Raw genomic sequence first — 19333 nt, 5'->3', positions numbered from 1 at the left:
ATATTCTTTTTCCTTATAGGTTGTCATAAGATATTGTGTATAGTTCCTTATACTATACAGTAGGCCTTCATTGTTTACCTGTTTTATATGTGGTAGTGTTTATATGTTAATCTCAACCTGATTTATCCTTCCCTTCACCCCCGCTCTCTCCTTTGGTAACCGTGTTTGTTTTCTATGTCTGTGATTCTATTTTGCCTTTGTAAATAAGTTCATTTGTGTCATATTTTTTAGATTCCATATATAAGTGATATTTGTCTTGCTGATTTACTTCAATTTTCTTAAATAAATAATCTCTAGTTCCATCCATATTGTTACAAATGGCATTATTTTATTCTTTTTTGTGCTATACTGGGCTAAGTTGCTTCAGTAGTGTCCATCTCTTTGAGACGTATGGACTGTAGCCCGCCAGGCTCCTCTTTCCTTGGAATTCTCCGGGCAAGAATACTGGAGTGGGTTGCCATGCCCTCCTCCAGGGGGTCTTCCCAACCTGGGGATCGAATCTGCATCTCTTATGCCTCCTGCACTGGTATGTGGGTCCTTTACCACTAGCGCCACCTGGGGAGCCCATGTCTTGGCCACTGTAGATAGCGCTGCTGTGAACACTGAGGTGCGGGTATCTTTTCAAATTAGAATTTTCTCCAGATATATGTCTAGGAGCTTTACTGTTCTCAACTGTCAGCAACCAGGCAACAGTCACATCTTTAGCCAAAAGATTCCTAGAACCTTCATAGGCAGAACTCTCTGACATAAATCACAGCAACATCTTTTTTAATCCATCTCCCAGAATAATGGAAATAAAAACAGAAATAAACAAATGGGACCTACTTAAACTCAAAAGCTTTTGCACAGCAAAGGAAACAATAAATAAAACAAAAAGACAATCCACAGATTGGGAGAAAATATTTCCAACTGATATGACAGATAAGGGATTAGTCTCCAAAATTTACAAACATCTTATGACACTTATCAGCATCAAAACAAACAACCCAACCAACAAATGGGCAGAAGACCTAAACAGACATTTCTCCAAAAAGGACACGTAGATGGCCAAGAGGCACATGAATAGATGTTCAACATTGCTAGTTATTAGAGAAACGCAGACCAAAATTACGATGATATATCACCTCACACCAGTCAGAATGGCTATCATCAAAAAATCCACAAACAACAAATGCTGGAGAGGGTGTGGAGAGAAGGGAATCCTCCTACTCTGTTGATAGGACTGTAGATTGGTACAGCCACGAGGAAGAAAAGCATGGAGGTTCCTTAAAAAGCTAAAAATAGAGCCACCATATGACCCTGCAATCCCACCCCTAGACATATATCTGGAGAAAGATGATCTGAAAGAATACATGCACCCCTGTGTTCATTGCATCACTGTTTACAATGGCTAGGACATGGAAGCAGCCTACGTGTCCATTAACAGAGGAATGGCTAAAGAAGATGTGGTATGTAAATACAATGGAATATTACTCAGCCATCAAAAGGAATAAAATGATGCCATTGCAACAACATGGATGGACCTAGAGAGCGTTGTGTTGAGTGAAGTAAGTCAGGCAGAGAAGGAGAAATATTGGATGACATCCCGTATATGTGAAATCTAAAAGGAATGATACAGATGAACTTACAAAACAGAAAGAGACTCACAGACTTAGAAAATGAACTTATGGCTCCCGGGGGAAGGGACAGTTAGCGAGTTTGGGAAGGTCATGTACATACTGCTGCTGCTGCTAAGTCGCTTCAGTCATGTCCGACTCTGTGCCACCCCAGAGACGGCAGCCCACCAGGCTCCCCCGTCCCAGGGATTCTCCAGGCAGAAACACTGGAGTGGGTTGCCATTTCCTTCTCCAATGCACGAAAGTGAAAAGTGAAAGTGAAGTTGATCAGTTGTGTCCGACTCTTAGCGACCCCATGGACTGCAGCCCACCAGGCTCCTCTGCCCATGGGATTTTCTGGGCAAGAGTACTGGAGCGGGGGTGCCATTGCCTTCTCCCATGTACACACTGCTATATTCAAAATGGATAACCAGCAAGGACCCACTGTATAGCACATGGAACTCTATTCAATGTTATGTGGCATCCTGGATGCGAGCGGAGTTTGGGGGAGAATGGATACATGTATATGTATGGCTGAGTCCCTTTGCTGTTCAGCTGAAACTACTACAACATTGTTAATCAGCTATACTCTAATACAAAATAAAAACATCTAAAGTTTGGGAAAAAATAAAAAAAGATTCCTAGAACCTTAAAGGCAAACACAACCATAGAAGATATGGAGTCTAGAGCAGGAGTCAGCCCAAGTTTTCCCATGAAGGGTCAGAAAGTATTTTAGGCTTTGCAGGCCATATGGTCTCTGTTGGAACTACTCACTTCTGCTGCTGTAGTATGAAATCAGCCATAGACCATGTGCAAATGAATAGTAATGAGTATGTTCTGATAAAAAGTTATGTGCGGATACGGAAATCTAAACTTCATATGATTTTCACATCATGAAATTTTTTTAAAAAAAAATTTCCATTGACACATGTAATAACCACATATTACTCACAGGCCTTATGAAGAGAGACTGTGGGCCAGATCTGACCCACAGATTGCTGTCTACTGATGCCTTGGTCTAGACAGATAATTGGAATTTACATTCATTCTTCATTCTGAAGGTACTCTATAAAATTGATTTCCCTTCTCGTCTCACTATGATTCTGAAATCACACTAGTAAAATTGATAAATGAAAAAACAAACAAACAAGGGAAATCAATCAACCATCACAGCATTCTCAACCAAAACATCCAGGCTGGGAATGAGCTGAGTGTGAGCACTGCATGACTCATAGACGACACACCACAAGGCCACATCTTGCTCAACACAGTACAAGATATACCGGCTGCTGAAGGCTAGCATTCCAGTGATTATTTTCAAAATCACCCCGTGTGAACAATCTCTTTGTTTAGTCTTCACAGTTTTATGTTATTCAAAGTTTGGGCTAGGGGAGGGGGTTGGAAGAGGGCTGGGAAATGTCCTAATTTCTGAAATCCAGTTGTCCTCTGTCTTCTGACACACACTAGTCCCTTTCTTATTCTCCAGAAACGACATGTATAGTGTCTAGTGGGTTCAAAACATGTCTAGTGGGTTCAAAACACATGAATGTATTGATGAGATCCTCTTAACGTTCCAATACATGCCCTCTCTTCTCACAAATGTATTACTATATAAAATCAATGAGTATCGATAGATTGGGAGTTCGGGATTGACATATACACATTGCTAGATTTAGATTATCAATAAGCATCTACTGTATAGCACAGGAAACTCTCCTCAATATTCTGTAATAACCTAAGTGGGAAAAGAATTTGAAAATCAGATACATGTACATATATAATTGAATCATTTTGCTGTACACCTGAAGCTAACACATTTGATAGTCAACTATACGCCAATAAAAAAATTTCTTTAATGAAATAAGGAAGAGAAAAAAATAAAACCACTGAGTATTTTCATATTCACATGGAAGAGTGAAACACAGACCCAGAAAAAGTGGGTTCTGAACTCAGTTATGAATGCAGCATCTATGTGAAGGGGATGAGCTTGCCAGATAAAATATAGGATGCCCAGTTAAATCTGAATTCAAACAAACAACAAATCATTTTTTTAGTATAAAAGTGTGTCCCATGCAATAATTGGGCATCCTATAATTTTAGTTGCTAAATGTGATAACTCTAGTAGAGGCTAGAGCAGAAAAAACAAACTAGGCTGAAGCAGAAGGTATCTATTGGGGAAAAGCAAGAACTTGTTCTGGTTAACCCTCTAACCTCTAAGTGATTTTCAGAAGCCTTAAAGTCAGGGTACAAGGCACGCTAGTAAAGTAATGCTCAAAATTCTCCAAGCCAGGCTTCAGCAATACGTGAACCATGAAGTCTCTGATGTTCAAGCTGGTTTTAGAAAAGGCAGAGGAACCAGAGATCAAATTGCTAACATCCGCTGGATCACGGAAAAAGCGAGAGAGTTCCAGAAAAACATCTATTTCTGCTTTATTGACTATGCCAAAGCCTTTGACTGTGTGGATCACAATAAACTGTGGAAAATTTTGAAAGAGATGGGAATACCAGACCACCTGACCTGCCTCTTGAGAAATCTGTATGTAGGTCAGGAAGCAACAGTTAGAACTGGACATGGAACAACAGACTGGTTCCAAATAGGAATAGGAGTATGTCAAGGCTGTATATTGTCACCCTGCTTATTTAACGTATATGCAGAGTACATCATGAGAATCGCTGGACTGGAAGAAACACAAGCTGGAATCAAGATTGCCGGGAGAAATATCAATAACCTCAGATATGCAGATGACACCACCCTTATGGCAGAAAGTGAAGAGGAGCTAAAGAGCCTCTTGAGGAAAGTGAAAGAGGAGAGCAAAAAAGTTGGCTTAAAGTTCAACATTCAGAAAACAAAGATCATGGCATCTGGTCCCATCACTTCATGGGAAATAGATGGGGAAACAGTGGAAACAGTGTCAGACTTTATTTTTGGGGGCTCCAAAATCACTGCAGATGGTGACTGCAGCCACGAAATTAAAAGATGCTTACTCCTTGGAAGAAAAGTTATGACCAACCTAGATAGTATATTCAAAAGCAGAGACATTACTTTGCCGACTAAGGTCCGTCTAGTCAAGGCTATGGTTTTTCCTGTGGTCATGTATGGATGTGAGAGTTGGACTGTGAAGAAGGCTGAGCGCCGAAGAATTGATGCTTTTGAACTGTGGTGTTGGAGAAGACTCTTGAGAGTCCCTTGGACTGCAAGGAGATCCAACCAGTCCATCCTAAAGGAGATCAGCCCTGGGATTTCTTTGGAAGGAATGATGCTAAAGCTGAAACTCCAGTACTTTGGCCACCTCATGCGAAGAGTTGACTCGCTGGAAAAGACTCTGATGCTGGGAGGGATTGGGGGCAGGAGGAGAAGGGGACGACAGAGGATGAGATGGCTGGATGGCATCACGGACTCGATGGACGTGAGTCTGAGTGAACTCTGGGAGATGGTGATGGACAGGGAGGCCTGGCGTGCTGCGATTCATGGGGTCTCAAAGAGTCGGACATGACTGAGTGACTGAACTGAACTGAATAAGGTGGAGACAAGGAGAATTACTTACATTCCAAGATTCTAATGTGTACAGAGTTTAAAAAACAGTGCTTACTGGGGGAGTCCTGAAAGCCGATGGGCTGTTCTGCACCCTGAGTGTGCTGGCAGTTACATAAATCTACATCTTACAAAATTCGGAGAAGTGTACATCAAAAAGGTGACTTTTGCTCTATGTTAATTTCATTTTTAAGGAGTGTTTTCAATTGTTATTTCTTACAGAGAACTGGGGAGTTGACACAGCATGCTGGACAAGGAACAGATCTAAGTAGAATACTGACTCTACCTGAGACTACATCCTCCTAAGATGGTCCTCGATGGGTTTCTGGCAGGCTGCCCATTTATTTGCCCAACAGGACTAAACACACCTATATTTAGAATCTCCGCATACTACCAGCTTTACAATTAAATATAATATTGTTGTGAAAAGCGAAGTGGGAAACTGGGGTCCTAGGGTGGGGATTGAGAAGGGGTCAGGGGTGAGGAATGAATCCAGCCCACACTGGATTAAAATCTGTGTTTGGTTTGCCCACATAGTGCTTCAATGGTTATGATATAAATATCAACAGACTTCCTTCAAAAATTGGATTTCCAGATGCCCTTGAAGAATACAAGATCCTTGAGTTGTATTCCCATAAAGTGCCCATCAGCTGGAGCTGAGTACTGCCTAGGGAGCCCACTCTCTCCAGTTACCAGAGTCCCACAAGCTCGGCCACCACGTCAGCCTGCCACCTGGGCTCAATTGAGGTTTTAATGCCCAATATAAGGCATTCTGCCAGCTGTCTGGCCCAAGGGAAACTCTCAAGAACTGGGAGACTCTTCCTCCCACTGAAAGAAAGCTATAGAATCAAGTTGCCATCTTTGACTTGCTCTCTGAGCCCTGAGGTGCCTTGTCTCCCTACAGGGGAGATGTTCCCCTCCTGTTCCCCCCACTGCTAAGCCATTCTGCTTCAAGATTCGCTCTGTGGACCTGAGCTCAGGGCAGATGAGAACTGGACTCCTCTAGAGGCCAGGATACATCAGGACAGAAAGCAATGATGGCAGGAAGGAAAGAGAGCAGGCAGGGACTGAGCAACTGAAATTACTTTCACCTTAGCCTCCTCTGTGTTGCCAAGCCCAGCACTTCTTCTTCATCACGGCCATCAGATCCAATGCTGATCAGACATTTATCATCCTCACTCCTGGGTGAATAAGGACGGGGAGTGATCAGGCTGCCAGAGTCTTATTTCTAGTAGCTGGTAGAGTTAGAGAGTATATTCTTTTTAAAATAAATTTTTATTGGAGTATAGTTGCTCACAATGCTGTGTTAGTTTCTACTGTACAGTCAAATGAAACAGCTTTATATATACATATATCCCCGTTTTTGGATTTCCTTCCCATATAAGTCACCACAGAGTATTGAGTAGCGTTTCCTGAGCTATAGAGTAGGTACTTATTATCTATTTTATGCATGCATGCTAAGTCACTTCAGCTGTGTCTGCTCTTTGTGACCCTATGGGTCATAGCCCACCAGGTTCCTCTGTCCATGGGATTCTCCAGACAAGAATACTGGAGTGGGTAGCCGTGACCTTCTCCAGAGGAATCTTCCTGACTCAGGGATCGAACCCGTGTCTCTTGATCTCCTGCACTAGCAGGCAGTTTTTTACTACTAGCACCATCTGGGACGCCCTCAACAGACTGTTAATAGTGTATATATGTTAATCCCAATCTTCCATTTTATCCCATTCCCCCCGCCCCCTTCAGGGCCCATAAGTTTGTTCTATACATCTGTATTTCTGCTTTGCCATTTTTCTAGATTCCATACATATGCATTAATACACAATATTTGTTTTTTCCTTTTTTTTTTTTTTTTTACTTATTTCACTTTGTCTGACAACCTAGAGAGTATATCAACAGCTAGCCTCCCAGGACCTGCCCTGCTTTCTGACCCATCCCCACAGACCTATCTCAGTTCAGTTCAGTTGCTCAGTTGTGTCCGACTCTTTGTGACCCCATGAATCGCAGCACGCCAGGCCTCCCTGTCCATCACCAACTCCCGGAGTTCACTCAGACTCACGTCCATTGAGTCGGTGATGCCATCCAGCCATCTCATCCTCTGTCGTCCCCTTCTCCTCCTGCCCCCAATCCCTCCCAGCATCAGAGTCTTTTCCAGTGAGTCAACTCTTCGCATGAGGTGGCCAGAGTACTGGAGTTTCAGCTTCAGCATCATTCCCTCCAAAGAAAGACCTATCTCAGTTACTGTTAAATATCTTTTGGGTTTTGCTGCAACTTGTATTTGATGACCAGCACCAAATTCTAAACACATATGCTCAGATTTCACTGTTCATGAACACGGCTGCCTACATACCAGCTGGAAAAAAAAAAAAGAGCAGTCAGATGATGGGCTTATTACTACCTATAGTGTGTGTGTGTTTCCTGGATAAGCAGTGTTTCCTTTCAAGGCCACTCATACTAACTTCAGGCTTTCCAGATCATTTTACCCTAGCTTTAAGGTATGATTGAAAAAAAATTGTCTATATTTACAGTGTACAATATATTTTTGCTATATATTGGGAAATAAAGATCATAATTAAGCTAATTCATATATCCATCACCTCACACAGCTACCATTTAAGTGTGTTTAATGATAACACATGAGATCTAACTCTCTTGGCAGATTTCAAGTATATAGTAACATGGTTTTTAACCACAGTCACCATGCTATATATTGGGACTCTAGAACTTATTCAATTTATAATTGAAAGTTATACTTTTGATTAACATCTCCCCTTTCCCCCACTTCCCACCCTCTAGTATATACCATTCTCCTCTCTTACTGTAAGTTCAATATTCTTTTAGATGTCACATATAAGTGAGATTATAGGCATTTATCTTTCTGTATCTGGCTTTTTTCACTTAGCAGAATGCCCTCCAGGGTCCATCCATGTTAGTCACAGATGGCAGGATGTCTTTCTTTATAAAGGCTGAATAATACTCCACTCTAGATTTACCACATTTTCTTTATTCAATCATCTGTCAATGAACACTTAGGTTGTTTTAATCTCTTGGCTACTGGGAACAAGGCTGCAATGATCATGGGAGTGTAGATGTCCTTTCAAGACAGTCATTTTGTTTCCTTGTAATATATACATAGAAGTGAAATTGCTGGATCACATGGCAGTTCTATTTTTAACTTCTTGATGAACCTCTACACGCTTTTCCACTTTTCAAATCTTTATGTCTCTCAGTCCCACTGTGGCAAGAAAATTTTTGAACCATTTCCTGACCCATTAGAAGCAGCAAGTATCATCACCCCAAGCTGAGAAGTCAAATCCCTTATCAGGAAACTAAGATCCCATATGCTACACAGAGTGGCCAAAAAAAAAGGTAAAATAATATATCACTAACAATAAAGATGATCCTCAACCATACGGTTTTTGCGTGTGTTTAAAAAAAAAAAAAAAAGAAAGATGAATCAGGAGACAGAGGGGAGCCGCTGAATTGACTGCTTGCCTCTTGGCCAAAAGGTACCTCTCCCAGATCTGGCTTCTCTCTCCATCACATAAGGACATACATGTATCACAGGTCCCAAGCCTGAAGCCCCATGTGATATATACTGGTCTCAAAAATTGTTGGCATCATTGCTCAAACTCAGAGAAAGAGGACCCCCTAGCTACCACCAAGGGGTTAAGTTTTCAAGCCTATGTTTTTCTGTTAAGAATAACATTTTTTATAACCCTCAAAGTTTTAAGTTTCAGCCCTGACTTTAAAAATAAAGTGAATCCTCTGATGACTGGTTATAATTTAGAAGAAGCCTGTGGGGGGTGGGGGGGCAGAAATCCCACCCACCTAGAATAGTAAGTAAATCGGTATCCTGCAGCGAAAAACTAAGGGCAGGTTTCACAAATGCCTTGAAGACATCTTGCTAGTGCACAGACTGTCAAGAGCCTGGAAGCCCGCAGGGTAATGAAATAGGCTGCCAGAGGGGAAACGAAGAGCTGGAAGATGTGTTTTGAGGTCTGGCTTATAGCCTTTGCTAGGGCTTTTATCTTGGAGGCGCATGTGGCTTTTCTTTCCCCCGCCCGTTTTATGCAAGGGAAAGGGACCAGGTTCCCTATTTCCTTCTTCTAGCTAAGCTCAGAGGATGCTATAGAAACATGGATACTAGACTCAAAGACTGGCCCAAAAGTATTTTTAATATACGTTCAAGCATTATGTAAATAGACTAAAGGCTTGTCTCTGTCTGTCTGTGTCTTTAATAATCTCCTTTTGTGGATTCTAATTCAACATGAGACTAATGGAAAAGACTGCCATACCCATTAACCAAGGGCATATGCAGCTCCAACATGCACCCCCACCCCCACAAACCTCTGCTTCTGCCGGCATTTCCTGCCAGAAATAGGTCTCAGCTGTGCGGTATTCGCCCAAACCCACAGCGCTCATGTGCAAACTTTCCTCTACAAAGCTCCTCATGCTGGGCGGCCATCAGCCAGCAGCCCGTCCGTGTTCTCTTAGGTCTCATCCTGTGCCGTGTGGCCTCTGTGCTTTGTGTTTTAAGACAAATTAAGAGCCTGGGTGAGGCTGAAACCATCTGAATAAGAAGCATTGGTTCGCACAATGGATGCTACAATTAGGATGAGGGAAGATTGAAGGACATCTTGGCGAGAATAAACTCCTCTTTGACACGCCAATGACAAGCCAGGCTCGTGCACACAGAGTGACTTAGGAGAATCACTAACCATCATTTAGTAAGTGAACCTCAGCGGCCCTGGCCTCCTATTAGAGTTGCCCGCGTGAGAAGCAGCTGCATTGAGAATCAGGCCTGCAGGCTGGAGAGGCTGCTACAAGACTTGACTGGCTGATCTGCTCTGGGACTTCTCCATCTAGAGCATCATACACGTTTCACGTGGGCTTCCCAGGTGGTTCAGTGGTAAAGAACCCTCCTGCCAATGCAGAAGATGCCAGAGACACAAGTTTGATCCCTGGGTCGGGAAGATTCCCGGAATAGGAAATGGCAACCCGATCCAGTATTCTTGCTGGGAAATCCCATGGGCAGAGGAGCCTGAGGACTATAGTTCATGGGGTTGCAAAGAGTCAGACGTGTGACTGAAGCAACTTAGCATGCACGCAAGCAAATAGATTAAAACAAGTACCCAAGACAAACAAGATCTTCTCTTGAGCAGCCAATGGATGTAAGAAGGACACAACTACATCACTTTCCAACTGAGCTAGGTTTGTTGTCATTGTTTGGTCACTAAATCACGCCCAACTCTTTTGTGAACCCCATGGACTATAGCCCACTGGAATTTGGTCTCTTATTCCATCTCATCTCCTTAAGACATCCATACTTCACAAACTCCTGGGCATGTCACAGTGGGTGTGTGATACTTATGAAGACCCAGGCCATCATCTCCCTTGGCCTTCTATCACTTCACCAGCGGTACTCCACGTGTGTTCCTTAGGACAGCAGCTGCAGCTAGGAACAGCAAACCCTGGGAACTTGTTAGCAATGCCAGTTCCCAGACCCTACCCCAGATCTACTGAATCAAACTTCCTAGGAGGAAGACCCAGCAATCTGTGTTTCTAAGGAGCCCTCCAGGTGATCCTAATGTGCTGCAGTTTGAGAATCACGGTTCTATACCATTGCTGGCCAAAAGTCTATGTCCAGTAGCAGCTGCTGCTATTATTAGAAGTCCTGAGCCCAGCTGAGTCACCCTACATTGTCTGTAATTCAAGGCTGATATATTAAAATCGTCTCAAACACCTGGTAACATGTGACAGCTCAAATTTGCCTACTCTTTTTTCAAAAAAACTTTTTATGTGGACCATGTTCAAAGTCTTTATCCAGTTTCTTAAAATACTGCTTCTGTGTTTTATGTTTTGGTTTTTCTGTCATGAGGCATATGGGATCTGAGCTCCCTGACCAGAGATCAAACCTGCACCCCCTGCATTGGAAGGCAAGGGCTTAACCACTAGATGGCCTGTCTATCTTGTTAAAGATGCTTCTATGACAGTGGAATTTCCCACATCAAGGTGCTGTATGTTAAGCTTTTCTGTCAATTCTGAGAAAGCCATCATGAATTTTGAGTTATAATAATGTCAGTCGTTAAAAGGAGCTAATTTAATATTAACATATAGCAAATATGCACTTTTCCCAATGATCCAAATGTTTGGACACCAAACTCAGAAAGCCCTGCTGAAAATGCACCCTGCTTTTGTAACATTATGAAAGATCTAAGGGGGACAGGCAATACTGCTTCACAGCATCCTTATGAAACCCAAAGAAGTCCATGCATAAAGAAAGCAGAGCATAAAGTTCAAAGCTCTACCTATATCTGGAGGTCACGAAAGGTCAACCCGTGGACCAAAAGAAATTTTGTTTCATTCACAAATTTTTAAAAACTTTTTAAGCCAGTTGATTTTGAAATGGGAGTTCTCACATTTTAAAAAGGAAGATTTCTGGCTTCTTTGAGAATCAGGGGATGCGACAACATAGGACCCATGTTCACACCTGGTATAAATTAACTGTACCTTCACTGAGAAGTGCTATCTTCTCTTCAGGTCCTTACAATTTCCCATTCAATCTGTGTTACTCATTTATGTTACATGCTGGCTCCCAGGTCCTTCTGAGCTTGCAAATCCTGTTCACTGTAAACAATCCTTTTCATTGTTATTATTAGTATCCTCCTGCACTGCAAAGGTGTCACTATATTCATGAAATTTCCCAGTGTGGCAATTCACCAGTTGAGGTGAAAAGAATTCATCTTTCACACTTTGCATCCATATTCTCCTTAAAAATGTATGTGTTATGATTTGTTGATTCACTTACTATGAAAAGAAAACTTTTGTTGAGTGATATCTGTAAGCTTGCACTGAGTATTTCCCATGAAACCTGTCAAATAACCTTCAAAACAATTTCATGAGACTAGTACTATCATTATCCCCACCGTATAGATGAGGAAACTGGGGAACAGCAAGGTCACACAGATACTAACAGAAAGGCTGCTGGATATGAGCCAAGGCTTTCGGAGGCCAGAATCCATGCTTGTTACTTGCCAGATTGCAAGGCACGGGCAGCCTTGGGGACCACTGTGTCTGTGCATCAATGCCACTTGTTGTCTCAGTCAATACCTCAACACGAGGACCAACTCTTACTGCCAAGGAAGTTGATCAGCATCCTCAAGAGGGATCAGTGATGAAATGTGGGTAGTTCAAAGGGTCAACAGTGGTGGTCCCCACAGCACTGGAAAACCCCAGAGAAATGTAGAAGGGCTATTACTGAGCCCTGGATTTCTTCTAAATATTGACAAATCGTAACCCACAAGCCCCCCTGCTTGGCTTTTTAAATGATGACTGGTCTATTTCACAGGGCACTTGCCAGAGCAACTGCTCTTTGCCCTAAGAGGCTAAAGCCTGAAACACTCATAGGTACAAATAACTGGTCAGAGAGGTGTATGACCCTTGGACATATTTGTGTAAGGCCTGCCTTGGCACTCTCAGACCTGGCAAGGACCCTGAATGTGCCCCAAGTGGCACCTATCCACTGGACGGTCCTGCAGAGTCATCTGGGTCAAATCCTTCCTCAGCACCACTGTCCTGGGCAAACCATTTTTTAAACTTTAGCTTGAACTTTTAGAAGCAGGGTACCATTTACACGGAAGAAGATGAACAAACGAATGGCTGGCATCTTCAGTTCTCCCATCCTTTTACCAGCTACCTGCCAATGACAGAGATTCATAGGGGACATGTACAGGGATGGTCTCCCCAAGAACCACAGTTTGTGTTACTATAAGTCTTGGATTTGAGTGTCTAGAGCCTCTGAGGGATCCCTGACCTGGGAAGCTAGGCTGGACTGGATTCCATGCAAACGGCAGCCAGGATTTCTGCCAGAGCCAGATAGGCCAACCCAAGTGGTCTGGATCAGAGCAGGCTGACTGGTTTTCTGAGCTTTTGGTCCACATTTCAACTCTGATACTCAAGGTCTTACTGCTCAGAGGCAAGAACAACATTGAGAGATGAAACCAAGGAAATGCCTTGTCTCTTTGCAAGTACAGAGCAGAGCCAGCCTAAGCCACCCACCTACATCCAGGCCTTCTCAGGACAGAAAATGGGAGCAGGTGGAGGCCACAGGCCACTAACTGCAACCCCTGGGGGAGTGTTTTAAGGGGGAGAGGGGCCCAAAGTGAAATCCCCAAAGGGCAGATTCCACAGAGGCACATCCTGGCACACATACCCCAAAGCTCACCCCTTCTCCTCTACCCCCAGACCCAGTTGAAGGATCCTAGAGGCAGCTCTCACCCATAGCAGAGCACCCCGCGCCCAAACTAGACACACCACCAATACTAGGAATCAGGAGAGAGCTACAACCCTTCCAGTTCTCATTGTGTGAGCCCAGACACCTCTGCATACTCTCCTGTAAAGTGCAGACAATGAGTCCTACCTGGCACAGATCAGAATTAAGGTAATACATGCAGGTTTTTGTAGATTGTAAAGTGCTACACAAATGCCAAAGATCGTTTTTATTATTCCAGAGTTCGAGTTCTTAATAAGCAACCAAGTACCCTAAAAAGCCAGTGTAGGTTGGATTGGCAGCTTGTGAGTGTGCTAAGTCGCTTCAATTGTGCCTGACTCTTTGTGACCCTATGGACTGTAGCTCGCCATGTTCCTCTGTCCATGAGATTCTCCAGGCAAGGATACTGGAGTGGGTTACCATGCCTTCCTCCAAGGGATCTTCCGGAACCAAGGGTTGAACCTGAATCTCTTACATCTCCTGCATTGGCAGGTGGGTTCTTGACCACGAGCACCACATCAGCACACATGGCCTGAGAACCTCTGATGGCTTTTGCTCAAGACAATCTCTGAAACATTCAGTTATCTTCACCTGAGCCCAGGGAAGACCCTCTTCTTGTGACGTGCAGACATAACAACATCCTCCCCCCAAAAATGGTTTGCACTGAGACACTGCAGCTTCTTCCCTGAGGGAACGGGTTACTCACTTGGTTAGAGCTTCCAGCAGGTATTTCCATGCACTGGAAGACTCTCAAAAGGATGCGGCCTCGTGGGTTGTCTCAGCCTTTCCCGATGCTACTGAATCAGTCTTTTCCCTCATCCGCTCGCACAGGGGCTGCCGGAACCACCCACACAGCGAGCTCATGGGAGGAGCTCAAGATGCTGCCACCGTCTTGGCGGGTGCATTTCTGGGCAGTGGTCAATAAACAAGCTCCAGGGCCCTGCAATTTGGGTTCTGATCCTGCTCTTTAAAACATGGATAATCTAGACGTTCTTCCCCCATCAGCTCATCAGGATTAAATTACATCTTCTGTGTTAAAAATGCACTTGAGTCTTATTACTGAGTTGGTGCCTTTGGCTACTGACTTAACTTCACGTGGTTGGCTTTCCCTTTCTTCTACTAACTGTTCCAAATAAATCATAAATTAACAACAAACAAGTAAATACATTCCTTCTGCTCATGGGGAAGTATTTGTGTGATTTTATATTATACCAAATCTCCACGACCCGCTCAAATCTCTGAGAAAGTGTTCTACAGCTCCTTGGTTTACCTGCTCCACCTGTGTGCTTATTTATATAAGTACTCCTTCCACTGGCTAGAAACTGTTTATGTTAAACCATTAACTTGAGGTTAAGAAAAGAAGCATGACACACAGGGCCTTGCTGAATAGAAGATGGTCAATAAATGGCAACTGTATCATTATTCCCTGGAATAACAACCCACATTCATCCTGCCTCAGAATTATTTTGCTTTCTCCTAAAATTCCAGCTTCAGGAACATCCCTACTGAGAGAGCCTGGGAGCAGAGACACCCGTCAAGATTTGCTCCGCTTTTGGCAGGAAATAGGACGAGATTCATCTTTTCTCATTGATTAGTCTCTGGACTCAACTGGAAGATTCAATTAAAGCACTATCGTTTCTGAGTATTTCATTCCCTGGAGGTGGCAGGGGGAATCCCACCAATGATCACGTGACATAGGTTTCAGAACTTAAGTGTGCAAAGGGTAAAGTCTTCCCTTTGATGACTGAAACTTAGAGACACTGACTTTTTGGCATTGTCACTTTTTTCCCAAGAGGCGACACTTTGTAAATACCTGCTGGATGGCTGAATCCTCCAGTCATATCTCTGCACCTGGGTCTGAGCAGCCGGTGGAATTGATGCTGGGCTGAGCCCTGGCCTTCAGTTGAGTAAAGAGGAGGATACAGGTCGTTCAGACTATGTTTCAGAGTTGTTGCCTCTTGCCCTCACAGGACGAGGCAGCAGGGTAGACAGGAATGGGAGGCTCTGGCTGAAGATCATCAGCTGGCCCCTGCATGCCAGGTCCTTCACCTGCACCATATCTAAACCTTACAGCCAGTCCCTGGAGCAGAACTCATGAGCCCTCTTTATAGGTGAAAGGACCAAGGTATAGACTGAAGAGTGTTCAAGAATCTACACATGAGACTCTCCTCTTGGAGAGGCACCCAAGTTGGTGAAGAGATAGAGTCATTGCTCTTCTTCCTTCAAATCTCCAGAGAGACTTCAGGAGGACTAGGCTCTGGGAGCAGGCTCATGAGCTCCTGAGGGTCCCCTGAGAACCCTAGGAAGGTGGCAGACAGACTCAGGGTTTGCAAACTTTGGAGAGTATGCATTAGGTCAAAGCAGGGCACAGAACAGCTGACATGGTCAGAAGCGCCTCCACCCCTTCTCTCAGTTCCCTCTCTCTCTCACACATACACAGAGTTAATTTGCTGTTAGAAAATCTGCACTAAGATATGTTCATTGAGGCAGAATCATTCATGAGAATTATTAACAGTTTCCCAAGTACAGGACAGACTCAACTCCACAACTGCACGGGTGTAAGAATCCCAGAAGGCTGGCTAGACCCTTCTCAAAAATCCATTTAGCCTCTGCTGGGAATGACCCAGCCTCACGTGGAAAAGGGTGGCCCAAGTGTGAGCTGCTACTGGCTCCCTGTTTGGAAAGCGAGCCCTTTCATGAGGCCCAGCTGTTCCTCAGGCATCCAGACAAGCTGGTCATGCAAAGGCAGAAAATGTGACAACTGTTGGGAGCCTTCAGCGGCCACTGATGAGAGCAATGGAATGCTCTCTGGAGCAGCCACTACATGGACAGTTAAAGCAGCCTATTATTCAGTTTATATAAAACATCCACCAGCTACATGGCACCAAGAACTGAATATCTCCATTCTTACCCAGTTCATGACATACTGGCCACACTGCCTGGCCACAAACTCTAGAAAACAAACAACTTCACTAACCATCAAAATACACACACTCAGAGGGAAAGGGGAAAAAAGGTGGGGCGGGAGGGGGGGGAGTCTTCCTGAGCTCTGAACACCAAGTTCAAAGATTGCCCAACAGACAAAAAAAGCTATAGCATTCAACAATGCCAACAAACGTCTTTCTCGCTTCAGCTGTGAAGTCTCCAAGACATTTAAGATTTGAAGACTTTGATAAAGAGGGTCTCAGAGCCACAGAGACCACATCAAATGCTTCTTTAAAAAGAAAAAGAAGAGCCTGTGTGCATTTCCCAGTGAAGAATCCGTCCAAAGGATTTTGAAAACATTTTCATATAACTTTGCTTCCAAAACATTACACACTGTTTCTCCAACAAATTCATATGTGTTTCCAGGGAACTCCTGGACAAAAAAAATTTTTTTTTACTTAGGTAGAAGAATGTCTGGAGATTCTTTTATGCCAATATGTTAACATAGCTTCTCTTTTAATTGCTATTATTTCATAGAGCAGCAGTAATCAGTCCTTCATCTGCAAAAGAAATATATAATCCAGCTGTGGTGGCTCTAGTAAAAATACCACATCTGTGGATCATTGGCAGCACTGGGGCAGGACCACTCAAATTTAGGCAGCCTTGGAGAGCTCTCTTATACTCAAGACGTGCAGGGGTACACTTTTCTGAGAGTGCACATAAACTTTACCCAAACTGGCTGTTCCTTTGTATGCTGAAAATAGGTGAGGAACCACACATAAGAAGGAGGCTCTCTTGGAATATTATTCCCAGGACCCAGTTGTTCCAAGAAGTCCCCAGACCTTCCTCTCACCCAAGGTGGTGGCTTTGTGCCAGTGCCCTTGTCAATTTCAAACAGAACAGGGAAAATGAATACTCTCGGTTTCAGGGAGGAGGTTCTACCGCGTGGCTGGCAGCTGAGTGGACTGCTGGTTTTTCACTTAGCAGACCAACAGCTTCTGCAGAGAGCGTGGAAGTCACGGTTTTTGGTGACCGTTCCCGCCTTCTCCAGCATCTGAAGTCAGAGTATTAGTGAGCACTGGGTGGTAATATTCTAGGAATTGTCCGCCCCTCCCGCCCCATGATTCTCTTTCGTCTTTCCCCAAAGCCCAGTAGCAAGCATCTTATTTCTAAGCCAATCTTCCACATTCAAATCCCCAGCCCAAAGCGCGCCCTGGGGCTTTCCATCTACAGACTATAAAATAAAACGCAGCGTAGCTGAGCCTTGATAGACTTTTATCCCCAAAACACATGTCCTGTGGCTACTGTGCTGGAATGTCGACGGCCCCGCAGTACTCGGGGTCCTTTCCCATCCCAGACAATAGAGCAAGAAAATAAAATCAAAGTGGACTTACTGCTATGGCTTGCAGCCTTTCCTTGTGCAATTCCGCCTCTGCCATCCTGGAGAAGGGCACACAGCGAGGGAAAGAAGAAAGAAAAACAAAACACACGCTGTAGTCACCCGAGGAAATTGATGGGCACCCCGGGGGGAGCTTTGCTAGAACCCCAGGGAAAGCCTACGGGGATCTGCTCCGGGGGTGGCGGGCAGAGCTGTGCGCGCGGCTGGCTCGCCCGGCTCAGCGTCTGGCCCCCGCCCGGCCCGCCGCCTGGCTGCGCCCCAGCGCTGCCGCTCCCTGCATCTCCCGGCTGCCGGCCGCGCCAGTTGGGGACGTGGGCCGCGGGCAGCCGCCGGGAGGGCGCGCTCGCCCCGCGCTCGTTCTCCGCCCTGACGTCTCCGCGCCTCGCTCCGCCCCTGGGGTGTGGGGGACCCGCGGCCACGGGCCCCGGGCGGCTCTAGGCGGGCGGGAGCCACCCGGACTGTAGCCGCAGGGAGTGGGGGCTCCCCCAGGAGCGGCCAGGCACCACGCGTGCGGGTGGGCACCCGGGGCGCACGCGAGCCGCTAGGGCGCAGGGTTCGTGCGCCCAGGTGGACACGTGCTCACTGGGGACCTGCAGAAGCCAGCCCAAGGGCCTCAGGTAGAAAGCCGGGCCCCAGCACGTCCTGCCTTCTGACTCGTGCCAAAAGCCTGAACTCGACATGGGGACATTTCTCACTGGGAAGGGCTGCCTTGCCCACATGCCTTAGATGGCAGGATCCACAGCGGTCAAGTTGGCCAAGGACAGCGTACAGCTGAACATAGGCCATCCCTCTGTGGGGTCAAATGTGGGTTAGAAAGACAACCACGGGTTTGTAGGTGCAGATTTTGTACTTATAGGTGCTTCGTTGGCCAGGTTTGACCACTTAATAGCTGTAAAGCCTTGGGCAAGTCACTTAACCACTCTGAACCTCAGTTTCCTCATCTGAAAAGGGAAGTGCTGAATGAGATAAAGTATATAAAGGTGCTTTGTAAAGGGCAATCTGTTCTTAACATTATCCTGCAATGTTCTGGGCTGAAACACGGAGAATTGTTACTGAAAGGAAAAGTAGGATCTGGTCACTAAAATATTTTACCTCTTCTTTACTAAAATGGGAGACCTGGGTTCAACCCCTGGATTGGGATGATCCCCTGGAGAAGGCAATGGCTACCCACTCCAGTATTCTGGCCTGGAGAATTCCATGGACGGTATAGTCCACCGGGTCCCAAAGAGTCGGACATAGCTGAGCAACTTTCATTTTCAGTTTACTAAAACAGGAGACAGTACTAAAGTGCATCGTTTATGCCAGGCCCTGGGCTGGATATGAGAGATGGAGAAGACCCAGTCTAAAAGGAAATAAAAGGTAAAAACAAACAAAATACCTCTTACCATCCAGGAGGAGGCTGCTAGAATTTCCAACATTCAAAAGCAAACTTTTCTCCATAAAATAAATAAACGTGAGGGGGGTAGGGTGGAGGAGAAACCAATGTGACCTATTCAGGTGCTTGATCCGATAAATGCAAGACTTCAGGCATTTTTAAAAGTATGCACATCAAATTTCTCTAAATGACCTCTTTCCTGGGAAAATTCTTACAATTTCTACTAAATCACCTTTTC

The 19333-nt window shown here is 44.8% G+C and overlaps 1 protein-coding gene across 4 annotated transcripts in view; it reads right to left on the bottom strand.

Moving 5' to 3' along the window:
- Positions 1-18035, bottom strand: part of AKAP2 (A-kinase anchoring protein 2) — a 370807-nt gene extending 352772 nt beyond the window's left edge. For all 4 annotated transcript variants that reach the window (XM_018052575.1, XM_018052579.1, XM_018052577.1 and 1 more), the window contains exon 1: positions 17716-18035. In XM_018052575.1, coding sequence (XP_017908064.1) covers positions 17716-17760 — 45 coding nt within the window. In that variant the 5' untranslated portion in view covers positions 17761-18035. The remainder of the gene's footprint in view (positions 1-17715) is intronic.

Source organism: Capra hircus, chromosome 8 (genome assembly GCF_001704415.2).
Source record: "Capra hircus breed San Clemente chromosome 8, ASM170441v1, whole genome shotgun sequence".
Classification (NCBI taxonomy): Eukaryota; Metazoa; Chordata; class Mammalia; order Artiodactyla; family Bovidae; genus Capra; species Capra hircus.
Note: the sequence above shows the minus strand (reverse complement) of the source record. Positions and strands in the feature narration are given on the sequence as shown.